Consider the following 13,718-nt stretch of genomic DNA (forward strand, 5'->3'; position numbering starts at 1 on the left):
TCATTTATAAAACTGAAAAATGTTTCTGCAATCTCGGCACCACTATGTGCCTTTTATTTTACAGAAAACAAACAAAAGCACAGTTATTTCCTATACCCGATCGATAGTGAAAATAAGAAATTTGGTCATCTTTCATTATGCATGTGCATGATGGAATATTTACTCTACAAGCTTCTATAAATAAAGAGAATTTGTACAATTATAATCGATTTGCAGATTTTTATTCCTTTTAACTGCAAGTAGTAACTGACACTACAAACTGTATTTATCACAGGAATTCACAGTAGTTGGTAAATTTTAAGTTACTAAATTTATCTTTATAAGCAAAGTATTACTGAAGGCTTCATTTTGAAATTTCAGGCCAAAGAGATCAAATAAATTATTAAATCATTAGCAGGGGTCCCAGTGAATGAAATTTACACCCTTTTATATCAAATTACCTATCCTAAAACAAGTAGTTTTTTTTTAATTTCCAAAGGAACAAAAACTGCTTTGTTACCTATACAGAAGCTTGAATACCTTTAGAAAACACAATTCTGAGTCAATAAATCTATTTTCTGTGTTTGAAATGATTTTAGGGTTAAAAGTTAGTGAGATAATGATTATATCTACAATTTTTTGTCCTGTCGTACATTGTGTCAAAATTTGTTCAGCAATGAAACACAATTATGTATGTCCCCGTTCCCAGAGACAATGAGCTTAGGAAAATACACAACTACAGAATTAAGGTCACAGGGAGACCTTGGTCAAAGAGCAGTCATAAAACGGATCCATCCTGATAGGAGGGACCCTTTCTGGACAGATTTCCTTTGTTGGTGTCTCTTCAAAAAAAAAACATTGCGCGCGCAAGCACGCGTGCGTCAGTAACTTCTGTTCCAGAAGAAAAGGAGCACTTTTAGGGAAGGTTTTAATTTTTTACTCTTACCTGGCAACTACTGGGAAACTTTGCCTTAGAGTGCCATCTAGAGGAAAATTCAGCACAAAGCCATGCTTTCTTGGCTTTATGACTCAGCTGAATCCAGTGGTTGCATAGTGATATATATTTTTCTTCTTCAGATTAACAGAGAACTTTTGTTCTAAATCAACACATGGAAATGGAATATGAACATCACCGATGAGAAAAAATCACTGAAAGACTCATTAAAAAGGTCTTCAGGAGGGCCTGAAACAGTAAGTCCAATTCGGAAACAAGTGGGTAATCATTTTGCCATAGGCTGAGGTACATATTTCAGAAATTAGAACTGGTGAGTGTATTAAATTAATTTTCACATTTACGGATCAAGTAATCTTTGTTATCTCTGTAATTATTTTCTTAGAAAATTCTGATTAACCAGCTTGTCTGTGTTCAAATTGGAGAAGACATTGAGGATTGACTATGTTAGACACAAACAAAAGTTGACATTTTCAACTTACTATATGCTTAGTTAAGTTCAGCACAAATGTAATGAACAGAAAATAATATCTCTTCCAGATGTAGCTCTTTAATTCAATATGAAGGAGAAAAAATACTATTCACCAATGTATTCTTTCCAAAGCCATGGTTTTATTTTTGCAACCTCCACTTAGAGAACTTTAATGGTTAATCCTCCTCTTTCTGCACTAGCATGAATACAAAAACAAACCCAAACCTTCTTCAACAGTAATACCCTTAAATGTTGCTGAGCAGATTTACAAAATCAATGGTATCCTTGAAATATTCTGGATATTTAGTTAAGTACCTCCATTATGATGAAGTAGTCTGAGAGTTCTACTTTCTTCAATTTCGGGAAAAGGATCAAGACTGTATCAGGATTGTTCACTGAAGAGAACTGGGTATGTATTTCATTTTTCTCTTAACTGCCCACCCTACCCCACCATCCTTGCCAACTTCCCCATCCCAATTGTCTTAAGGCCTGTATTAAAGTCTATCTCTGTCACTGACATCTCTAACTCACAATGTCACGGTCATCCTTTTTCCCTCTTTGAATAAGTTTCCTGCTTACTTATTTTAGTGATTTACCATAAATCTATAGTTTCTCCAAAATAATCAGTAAATAATTTCTTTATTGAATGTCCTCTGTGAACCAGACACATAAGCTGTGCACACAGAAAATTCTTCTTATCTACTGAGATCTGATATGGAAAGGTAAAATGAAGGTGGTTCATTATTTTTTTTTCCCTAAATATTTGCACTTCAGCAATTAAGACTCATAGTTCAAAGCATCTTCCTTCCTTGACTGGTTTATTGCCCTGATGGTGGATATAAAATGAAGGAATGCACCAGTACAATTTTTCCAGGCCAGTCTGCAAGCTCCTTAAGTGGTTGAGGACTTAGAAAACAAGTCCCTAAGTATAAGAGAGCAGAAATTTTGGTCCCATCTTCTTTTGTCATATGCACATTTGAGTTCAAGTCAATCTAACGTGCATTTGTTGAAAACCTCCTAAGTGCATGATAGAGAGCACGGTGCTGGTGAGACCCTCAATAAATAGGTGTTGAGTAAATAAGTGAATGCTATAGAAAGAGTAAGAAATTATCTCTTCCCTCAAACAGCTTACCTATAGGAGATAATGACAGATTTTCCACTTAAAATGCACAATAGAAAGACATGTTATACTAGATGCAGTGCAGAGAAAAGAGTGATTATTGATGCTTGAAGAAGAAGAGGAAGACTTCATAGAAAAACAGGCAGTAGACTCAAGGATGAGTACGTGTTAACAGGCAGAGAACAGGGCCAAACACTTCATGAGGAAGGACAGAAAAGTCTTTGTTTATTTGGACCAAAGGAAAATGCATTTCATTTGGAGCTCCCTATTACGGGTTTAAATTTTAATCTGGGTACAAAGATGTAAAGTATTTGGTTCATGGTATGAGAATCCAAAAGTTATGCTCTCTTTTTTTTATATGGTAGATATACATATGTATATGGTATATAAATGTGTGCATATTTTATATATATACACTATAAATAAAAATATATATTAAAAATATATAATATATATGTAAACAACTATGAGGCCAAAAAACCTAACATTTTTAAGCCAGAAAACATTTTACTTGATCTTTTAACAATGTGAGTGGAAGTAAGTGGAAAAAAAGGCCAAAAACAAGCTGCATTTGCAAACAGGGATGAATAGGATATTTTGTTTCAATCTCTGCCATAAACATTTGCTTTTAGATTAAATTCCAAGGTGTGCCTCTGGCCAGCTGCTCAAGCTATCTCCATAAAACAGACTGGCTACCTTTACTGGGTTACAGGCCTTGGGGCAGAGATTTTAAGCCTAGTGAGCCCCTAAACTCTAGGAACATTCACTCCCACCCCCTCATGCCCCCCTTGGCCTCTCCTGTCAGATAAGCATTCTTTCAGGATTCCCATGTTCCTGTGTATAATGTTCATATTTTCCTACTTTGGCTTTCCAGTAGCCTAGTGATTCTTTTTCCAGTAAGCTTTTTGTTCTGTTACTCATTCCATTTCCTCTGACAGACATTATTGTGAAATTCCAAGCATTTCTTTTGTAAAAGAACCAGTTTCTCAAGATCAAACATTGAAAAGAGGTTCAAGCCATCATTCCAAGACTATACCTGCTTCAGTGTGTCGGAGATTCTACAGATTTAAAGCTTAGAAATGATTGCCAAATATATACTCCCATAACAAGGGCAGGTAAGTTCTGATGTAAAATAAATCCCATTGCAATTGTTAAAGACACAGGAACATGAAGGAGAAGGCCTGTCAGTCCCCAGAAATGACAGGTGACAGTCCATCATCACTGAACACACCTACTTACAGTTAACATCGCAAACATCAGCTGGCACACGTTGAAGGCATGTCTCCAGTTGTGGTACAGAACCATTCGATAATTTTTCCTCACTGTCAAAAGCCACCTACACAGGGTCTGAAATGAGAAAGGAGAGGTTGTGTCATGGCAGAGGTTTGTGTCTCCAGAGAAACCTTTATCAAAGCAATGGTTTGCGTCTGAGTAACAACCTCCAGTGATCAAAGTCCTTCCCAAAACATCTCATATGATTCTTGCCATGAGGTGTGCTGGGAAGGTATTATCATCCTTATTTAGTTTTTGAGAAACCTGGGCTCAAAATGGCTAACAAGTTGTCCCAGGCATACTCCTGGAATCATCCAAGCCAGAACATCTTACCTCATAGTCGATTTTAAATTTCTGTACCATTCCTAGCTCCATGAACATCCGGAGAGCAGCCGTGATCATGGCATCAACATCGAGAGAAAAGTCATCAAAATGTATGTCATTGATGGCTAGTTCTGACACCAGAGGGATGCTGGCTGCCTATAAAAGCAGAAGACATAAGTCAAGCCAAGTTCACCAGTTTTCCCAAACCCTGCCTCTTGCTCTCCTCCCCTGCTTATCAGAAGTGCCACATAAATCAGACTTGACCTACATTTACACCCTGATACAGCTAAACTCTGAGCTGTAAATGCCTTTTGTTTCTGAACTGCAAATGCCCCAAGCAAATGAAGGAGGGAGGAGGGGAGGGAAGCTAATATGAAGATAAAATATACACACTGGATCTAGGTCTGCAGAATTTAGAACACCGAGTTGTCTAGTTTACTGAAAACCACGATCAGACAATATATTCTGATGCATATTACAAGCGCTAAATGCAAGAAACATCTGGGCAGCCAGCAGCTGTGAATTTTAATTGCTGCTATTCAGAAGGAGATGGAAATACACCACTCCTTGTTTCCTGCATACTTATATCCTGTGGCTGTATGTGGGCTCTTTGTTACACAATGTGTTCTGTATATTCAGAAAGATGGAATAGACGGAACAGCACATCTCTGGTGCAGAATATGTCTTCTTAATAAAATAGATATGTTTGGAGGGTTTGCATAAACATATGCTTCCCTTAAGAAATATTTCGCAATGTTATTTTATCTTCATTCTGTATAAAAATAACAATATAATTACAATAGTGGTCATATGTATGTAGGGATATTGAAACATCCATGTTAGGCAGCTGTCAATCAGTTATCAGTTGCCCCACACAAACATAAATAGAAGAAAAAAAACTTCAGAAATCTTTTTTTTTTTTTTTGCTGATTTCATTGGGTTCACCATATCCTTTTGGCCGTTCTTGGAAAGGGAGTCCCTTTTACATTTTCAGGTTATCACAGACCATTCGGCATTCATATTCTTGGTCTATTAACAGGATGTAAATTACGCAAGGAGTAATTTATACCTTGAGACTACTTTGGCTGAGCAATTAAATCCAACTCTGGTCACTCTAAGCATTCCTGAAACCACATAATCAATCCTTTCCTCTCAACTCTGTGCTCCTCCATAGGAGTTTTCATCTCTAGGCTGAAATCCAAACTCTGGCTATTTCCCATAATATGGAAGAGCAATGAACAAATATATAAATTACAAGACAATGCATCTTCTATTCTGAAGATTATTTGTTTTCATTTTAAAAAATTAATCAGCTTGTCCTTCAGTAAATCAATTTAATATATTAACATGTTTGTAGAATCTAGCTTCTTGGTGTAAAAGTAAGACTTGTGAATTTCAAACCTGTGGGTAGAGATTGTCTTTGTATGTGTTTGTGTTGTGCTTATTCTGTGCTCCTGATACTGTGCTAAGCACTTTATTATTTTTTTAACCTTAAAATATTTTTAATCAAAGTTATACATGCACATAGTTTTAAGGTAAAATAGTTCTACAAGGCTAGTGTTACAAACACACGTGTGTGCATGCACACTAGCAGAATTCTTCCGGCACAAAATTTTCCCTCACCCAGAGGCAACCACTTTCAAATCTTTTGCAGGATTTCGTTTTTGTCTTTGCCAAAGTAGGATGCTTGTTATTTTATTTCTTGATTATTTACTGTTTTAAGCATTATCTATTAACATCCCACCACTGGAGATAAATTTTAAGGTTCCTTACACTTCCTTTGCTACCTCATACACTAATCCTTCTCATGCCTTAATATAATTACATAATAACTTTGTTTAGATAAATATTCAGGATTTATATTATGATCATCATAGAAAAGAAATTTATAGCTGAGTCACGCAGTTTACTATGATTACTTTTCCTTCCCTTGACAGCATTTTGTAGTCTCTGGAGTTAAAAATTATCTTCTTTATTGTTGACTTAGTTTTCTATGTACTTATACCTAATTCAGCCCCCAAACCCTACCAATTGTCTAAGTCTTCTCTCAAAATGTCCATATGCTTTAGGTACTTCATCAATTTTATCTTAAAGAAATATCTCTGGGAACTTTCTGAACTTCTCCAATCAGAGCTGGCTGTCTTCTGTGTCTGACAGGTAGCTTTCATCCCAGGATGTTCCTTCATCACAATCCCGGGGATACCTCCGCCTCACCCTCTTGTGTTTTCTGTGTTCCACACCTTTCACTTTCTTGGTTTTGCCTTTCATTTTGGTGAGACATGTCCTTCACTAGTTTCCCAAGGAAAGGTGTGTGTGCGGAGCAGTGCGGTGTAGGGAGGTAGGTTAAACTTTTACTACCTTGTGTACCTCAAAATGTCTTTATATTATTGTCACATTCAACTGGTAGTTTGTCTAGATACAGATTTCTGGTTTGAATCATTGCATTCGAATTCTGATGCCTTTGCTCTTTTATTTTTTTAGCTTTTGATGTTACTTTTGAGAAGTCGGAAGCTATTCTTTGATCCTTTGTAAATGACCACCACTCCCCCGCATTTTGTAGGATCTTTTTGCTTCTAGAGTTCTGAAATGTGAAAATGTGCCTTAGCATGAGTTTATTTTCATCTATAATTCTAGGTATTTGGCGAACCTTTTAATCTGGAAAATGATGTCCTTTAGCTCTAGAATATTTTAAAAAATTAATTCTTTGATGATTTCTCATCCTCTTTTATTTTCTGGATTTCCCATTATTTGACCTTTGGACTGGTTCCCCCTCTATTTTTCATTTTTTTTTTCTTTTTGCTCTATTTTCTAGGAAATACTCTCCCTTCTTATTCTTGTGATTTTAATTTCTAATATGACAGTTTTAATTTCTAAGAACCCTTATTTTACTGTCTGGATATTCCTTTTTAAATTTTTTAATAGCACCCCAATTTTGTTTCATGGATGCAATATCCTCTCTTATCTCTCTGAGGACATTAATGATAATTCTACTTGACATTTTCTGCTCCTTCCATAGTTTAATTCACTTCCTCCACTTTATTTTAGTCTCTTTCTCATGTATTAGAGATTTCCCTTTGCTGTCTGATGATCTTTAGTTGTTCAATCCTGTTTAAAAGGACTGCTCTAAAAGCTTCTATTGGATGCTCTGGGGCTTCCCTGGAGGTAGATGTGACTGACCTGTTTCCTTGGGGAAACCACTGAAAGCCAGCATCTTTAGGTCTTTACCCTTTAGCTTCTGAGATTTCCTAAAGAAGAATCTTCAGGCTAGAGCTTGGGGGGAAGGAGGTTGGAGGAGAGGCCTCAGCACTGGTGTGTAACTGTTTAAATGTACTTCTATTCTCAAGTTCTACACTGGTGTTCCCCTAAACCAAAGACCGTCCCTATTATATCCTGTCCAGAGAAAAAGCCTCTAGTCTTCATGGAGGGGAGAAGTGGGAGAAAGAATCTGGAGATCTGACTGCTTCTGAGGTACTCAGTTGTCCTGTTAATAGACCATCTTCATCCTCACTTCCAAAGGTACTTAATTAGCCAATTCCTGAGCTAATGAGGGGTGGGAGGAGGATGGGAGGAAGGAGTCTGTGGTATAAATCCTCTTGCTTCTTAGCTTTCCTATTGCTAACTTATTTTGGCTTTCTTGAATTCATTAAATTACCTAATACTCTTCCACCTATCCCTCTGCTTTCTAGCTTCCAACATTTGTCATTGTTGAGTCTGCTCCCATTTTCTTTGCCCTTAAGAATCGACTGCCTTCAAAAAAAATCCCTTTATTGTTGTTTTAGTGGGGTTGGGGAGGGAACAAAATAAAATGTGTTTAATCTACCATTTTTACCCCCAAATCATTGAAATTATATTTATTAAATGATGTCTTTATCAGCTTGGAGACCTCAGAGGTAAACCAGCCTTTGGTCTTTAGTTGCTTTGTTTCTAAATGTCTATAGGTTGGCTGCAATCATGTAGATCTCTTTCTTTTCTTCTGTGCCTCTCTGTGTTCACCTGTATCAATTCTGATCTCTCTCACTAGGCTATGATAATCGAAGAGGCATTTGCCATGTTTCTTTTCTTTGTTGTTGCTCCAAAAGAATGCTCTATTTCCAGCACAGGTTTCAGAGCTTTGTATATGCCAAATACTTAAAAAGATCTGTGCTTGCTATAATTTTTCAAATTGAAATTTAAATACAACTGGAAGACCACTTCCTAAGAGGTTAGAAGTCCTGTTGCAAAGGACACAAGTCTTCCTAGTCTCAAGAGAGAAATTTGGTTCTGAATTGGCAAAGGATGTAGAACCCTCCTTTGGTTTATGTAGCCAAGGCACATAAATGGTGCTGGAGACTGAATTGCTGTTATTCAGGTGGCCCCGTCTTGGAGATTATTAATAGTGTATTCCCTGATGCCATTATAAATCCTCTACCCTTCAGAGGCACTAAATTTACTTAATTATCTTAAAAATTAAAGAATATAGGCATTTTTTCATTATGAAATGTTAATGGAAAGGAAATAAGAACATTAGGTTGAAAAATGTAGGATGACCTCTGGTTCACCAAGACCCATCCTTACTGACCTTGCCTTTTTTTCCCTAATAGGTTGATTGATCCATGGTTAAATCATCCCAGTCTATAGATCACCCTGAGCCCTGCTGTAAACCCTTGCTGGCACTTGGAGATGCAAAGAAAGCCTCAAGCCTTTTAGAAATGACCATTTTCAGTGATTTTGAGAAGCATAGGTAGTTTTCACCTACATATTCCTGCATTCAAAAGCAATTTCTGGGGAAAACTATAAAGAATAAAGAGTAGCATGTGTTCTGAGGAGGTGTGCATGGAGCTCCAGTCTGCAAAAGATTTGGGAAGACCCTTCAGGTGCCAACTCATTGTTACAGAGATACATGCTCTCCATCCATCTCTTCCAATAATCAGAGAATGGGACCACGTCTTCCAAACCTATAATTACTCTAGTCATAAGATATTAACAAAACAAATCAAAGTCAATTTCTCCAAGTGTCAGTCTTGGACTTTTAAATATTTATAAGGTGCCATATCCCTAAATCAAAGAGGAGTACCACAATCCAAAATAACTACGAATTAATAGCAAGGAAATAACATTTGGATAAAAGAACCATTGACTTTACTGCAGCAATAAATGAAAACACAGAATTATGAGTCCTGGTGCTAATTTGAATATTGTTCAAGAAGTGGGACTCTAGCTGGCTGGGAGTACTTGCTATCTTTTGACCATTCCTCTTCTTTGTTTGGGTCTTAATAGGTGGTTATCAAAGGGAATCATAAAACTGCCTCCCCTAAAAGGGAAAAGGTAGCTTTACAACGAGGCTGTAAAATGTTAAAATACAATCTTGGATCCTTTGACACATGAATATTACATTTTTCATGCTCAGAAAATGGGCAGAAACAACAAAGTGGGTGATGGTAATTCAAAAAGCCCTGAAAATTCAAAGGAAAAGTGACTTGTTGCCATTGTAGTCCATTCCCCTCTTTACCCCTCTAAACAAATTAGAAGTCAGGGGCCTTAGAATTCTGGGACTAAGGAAGGTGGAAGTCTGGGCTGTGGTGATGGGGAAGGCACAGCAAAGTCCTTTGTTTTGCTAACACTTTTCATAGCACTTACTACATGCCAGGCACTGTTCTAGCACTTTACTCATATTAACTCAATTGATTGCCACAAGGACCCTAAGAGGTAGGTAATATTATTAGTCCCATACACAGATGAGGCAACTGAAACAGAGATGATAAGCAGTTTGCCCAAGGTTGCACAGTTGTGATTGACAGAGGTGGATTTGAACCCTGGGAGGTTGATTCTAGAGAATGGGCTCCTAATCACTCTACTGCCTCTAAAAATGGGCTTTTGCCAAGTCAAAGTGTCCCCCATTCCTATATTATGCAAACTAACTAGAGTGTGCCATGGACAGTGTTTGGGATTTAAATCCAGATGACTAGCCTACTGATCTTCTTCTTCTTTTTTTAATGATGAGGAGCCTGGACCCATTTTGGGGACAGTGTTTGGTCTTTACTTACATGGTGAGTCTTTAGACTCACCTGGGGAAGTCTAAACAAACAACGGGCTTTGGAATGAGCCCCAGTTTTTGGCTTTGTGCTGACTGAGATGAACGTAGAATCATATTCCCAAGACCATCCTGAAAAAATAACTTGTCCTCTGGGGGAGCAGAAACAGATTTCAGACAAATGACATCAGCTCAGGCTGGCCAGAAGAGCACTCAGAGGGCCATAACAGCACCCTTGGCCAGGCAGGGTAACTTGGTAAAACCAGAGAAGCAGCAAACAGATGACAGATGCTTTCTGTGGAAAGCAGAAATGCAGATTCTTTTGTCTAGATGGGAGGCTGGGATGGTTTCTCTGGACATTTGGGACACAGCTGAGAAATGCTCAAAACACACATGTACCCTCAGGTTTTAGAGTTACTTAGTTTGGATAGCATACAGTCATGTTTCCAGTGGTGAATTATGAAAGTTTAAATAATTTTATTCTTGCTCAGAAAAGAATACAATTTCTTATTAATCCCAGTACAATGTAGCTTATCTGCACCAACTTCCAAACAGGGAAATAGGGAAAGATGGGATCTTTAAGCACCTCACAGTTTTCACTTGTTAAACACGTGGGGAAAGTCACAGATTTCCAAGAAGAGAAGGCAGTAAAGCTGACAGAGAAGGTGCTGGCCTTGCACGTTAGCTGGGTACTCCATCTTGTCTATAAAACAACACAAAAGCCACACAGGGCTATGAAGCCACTTGCTGGCATGTGTAGCAGGGACATGAAGATCTGAACTATGTTCCTGGGGCCAGGCATACAGCAATGAGATGACCAAGCTCTGCATTTCATGGGCTAAATCTATATACAGAAGTACAGAAGTAGTTAAATTTAGAACCTGTGAGCGAACATAAATGTCCAAGAATTGCCAAGAAATATTTTTAAAAGAATTATAAGGACCTATGCCACCTCATATTAAAACATGTTCTAAACAAGGTGTATGTTTATATGTTAAAATATAGACTTTCTCCCTTTAATTCAGTCTATACCATCTTTATCACGTCACCTCCTTCTTAGATACTTTTCAGGGCTCAAGTGGCTGCTGGATAAAATAATATTTCTTAGTGAGGCTATTCATAAACTAGCACCATGTTGCCCATCCAAAGTTATCATTTTCCAGTCTTCTATGGAAGCCCTTCAGTGCATCAAGCTTGGCAATTTACTATCCTTGTGCTCGTATCTCCCTCTGTGGCTTCAGATTATTTCTTTCTCCATCTACCAGATATGACCTCCCTTACTCTGGGACATCTGAAATTCAAATCCCATCTTCCTTACAAGTTCACTGTCATTCATTCATTCCTATCCCACCTTACTTTGACTTTTTCTTTCTCTGAAATTGTGAAAATCACTGTAATACAGTCTTTTTCATACACTTCAAGCCCACCCATTAGAGCAGTAATACAGTCTCTGAATCACATATTCAAGTTGGTGTGAATGTGTTTACATGTGATTTCTGGACAGGGGACCATAACTTTCTCCTGATACTGACCACTGGTACCTACCTCTACCCCTGTTTCCCCAAATAAGAGCCACTTCTTTGGAGTGTATTTCTCAAAGTATGGTTCAGAATCAGCCGGAATGCTTGTTAAATGTAGATTTATGAGTCCCACACCAGACTTTCCACATCAGACTCTCTGGAATTGGACTCATGGGTTCTGCAGCTTAACAAACTCCCAGGTGATTCAGTATATATACTTAAGCTTGAGAAGAACTTCCCATGAGGCCATTTGCACTTTAAAAGAATCATTCACCATGACCAAGTGGGGTTTATTCCAGGCATGCCAAGGGTGGGTCAACATAAGAAAATCAATCAATGTAATACAACACATTAACAAATTTAAAGGGAAAAATCAAATGATCATCTCAATAGATGCAGAAAAAGCATTTGACAAAATTCAGCATCCTTTTTTGATAAAATCAATTCAAAAGGTAGGAATTGAAGGAAACTTCCTCAATATGATAAAAGGCGTATATGAAAAACCCACAGCCGGCATAGTACTCAATGGTGAGAGACTGAAAGCCTTCCCCATAAGATTGGGAATGAGACAAGGATGTCACCACTATTATTCAACATTATGTTAGAAGTTCTAGCCAGAGCAATCCAGCAATACAAAAAAATAAAAGGCATCCAAATTGGAAAGGAAAAAGTAAAACTGTCATTATTACCCTGCAATAGATAAGTTTCATCTAGAAATGGCAAAACTTCCCTTAAAATGCTTGACCAAGTCAAATGTCATTTTATATATTTGTCTTTTTTAAGCAAAAAAAAATTACTGGTCACTGATAACTGTTAATGAAAATGAGAGGAAAGTTTGAAGAATATAAACTCCTAGGTACAGTGTGTCTCCTTTCTTAATAATCTTTAATTTTTCTCAATTATATCTTAATTCAATTTGGTTTTCTAGCCTTGAGTAGACCTATTACTTCACTCTCTTCAATAGGAGCATGAACTTTCTATCACTGCTTTACATATGAATTTCAGAAATTTTACCAGGAATTAAACATCCCATGGCTGTTTATTTATTTATTGAGCCCTTCTAGTGAAACTATCTTCCCTCTAAGTTGTTTCTATTAATCCCAGAAACTGCTTTCATTCTCTTTTAGTTTCCTAGGTGGCTCAAAGCAGATATCATAAAATTGGTCAGCTTAAACAATGGTAATTTATTTATTCAATGCTCATTGCTAGAGACCAGGAAAATGTCCAGATCAAGGCATCATTAAGGTGATGCTTTCTTCCCACAGGCTGGCTGCTGGTGACCTGTGACTGCTCTGCCGCACGGCAAGGCATATGGCGGCATCTGCTGGCATCAACCTTCTCTTTCGGGTTTCCTTGCTTTCATGGCTTTCTTTCTCTTTGTCTGAACTTCATTGTCTTATAAAGGACTTCAATAATAGGATTAAGACCCATTTTAAATGAGTTAGGTCACACCTTAACTGAAAGAGTCTCATCAAAAGGTTCCACTGTTTATACCCACAGAAATGAATTAGATTTATGAACACATTTTTCTGGGGGTATATCGCTTTGAAGAAAGCATCACCTTGATGATGTCTTGATTTGGACATTTTCCTGGATTCTAACTTGAGCATTGAATAAATTTCCATTGTTCAAGCCAAACCATTTCATTGTATCTGCTTTAAGGAGCCTAGGAAAATAAAACAAATTTTGGTACTAGAAGAGTGGGATGCTGCTATTGCAAATACCAAAAATGTGGAAATGGCCTTGGAATTGGGTAATGGGTAGAGGCTGGAAGAATTGTGAGGCACTTGATAGAAAAGGCCTAAATCACTTTGAAGATACTGTTGGTAGAAATACGGACGCTCAAGTTACTTCTGATGGGGCCTTGGAAGGAAATGATGAATGTGTAATTTGAAACTGGAAGAAAGGTAACCCTTGTTTTAAAGTGGCAGAGAACCTGGCAAAATTGAGTTTTAATGTCCAATGGGAGGCAGAACTTGAAAACGATGAACTTGGAATTAGCTGAGGTTTCCAAGCAAAAGGTGGAAAGTGAAGGTTGGTATCTCTGTGCAGCTTATAGTAAAATGCAA

The 13,718-nt window shown here is 37.5% G+C and overlaps 1 protein-coding gene across 1 annotated transcript in view; it reads right to left on the minus strand.

The window, feature by feature from the left end:
• The window catches only part of PDE11A (phosphodiesterase 11A), a 457,660-nt gene that overhangs the window by 101,264 nt on the left and 342,678 nt on the right, over positions 1 to 13,718 (minus strand). Inside the window, exons 11-12 of the mRNA XM_037848985.1 lie at positions 4,129 to 4,275; positions 3,763 to 3,870 (exon numbers count right to left, since the gene is read on the minus strand). Of these exons, the coding sequence (XP_037704913.1) occupies positions 3,763 to 3,870; positions 4,129 to 4,275 (255 nt within the window). The remainder of the gene's footprint in view (positions 1 to 3,762; positions 3,871 to 4,128; positions 4,276 to 13,718) is intronic.

Source organism: Choloepus didactylus, chromosome 9, assembly GCF_015220235.1.
Source record: "Choloepus didactylus isolate mChoDid1 chromosome 9, mChoDid1.pri, whole genome shotgun sequence".
Classification (NCBI taxonomy): Eukaryota; Metazoa; Chordata; class Mammalia; order Pilosa; family Megalonychidae; genus Choloepus; species Choloepus didactylus.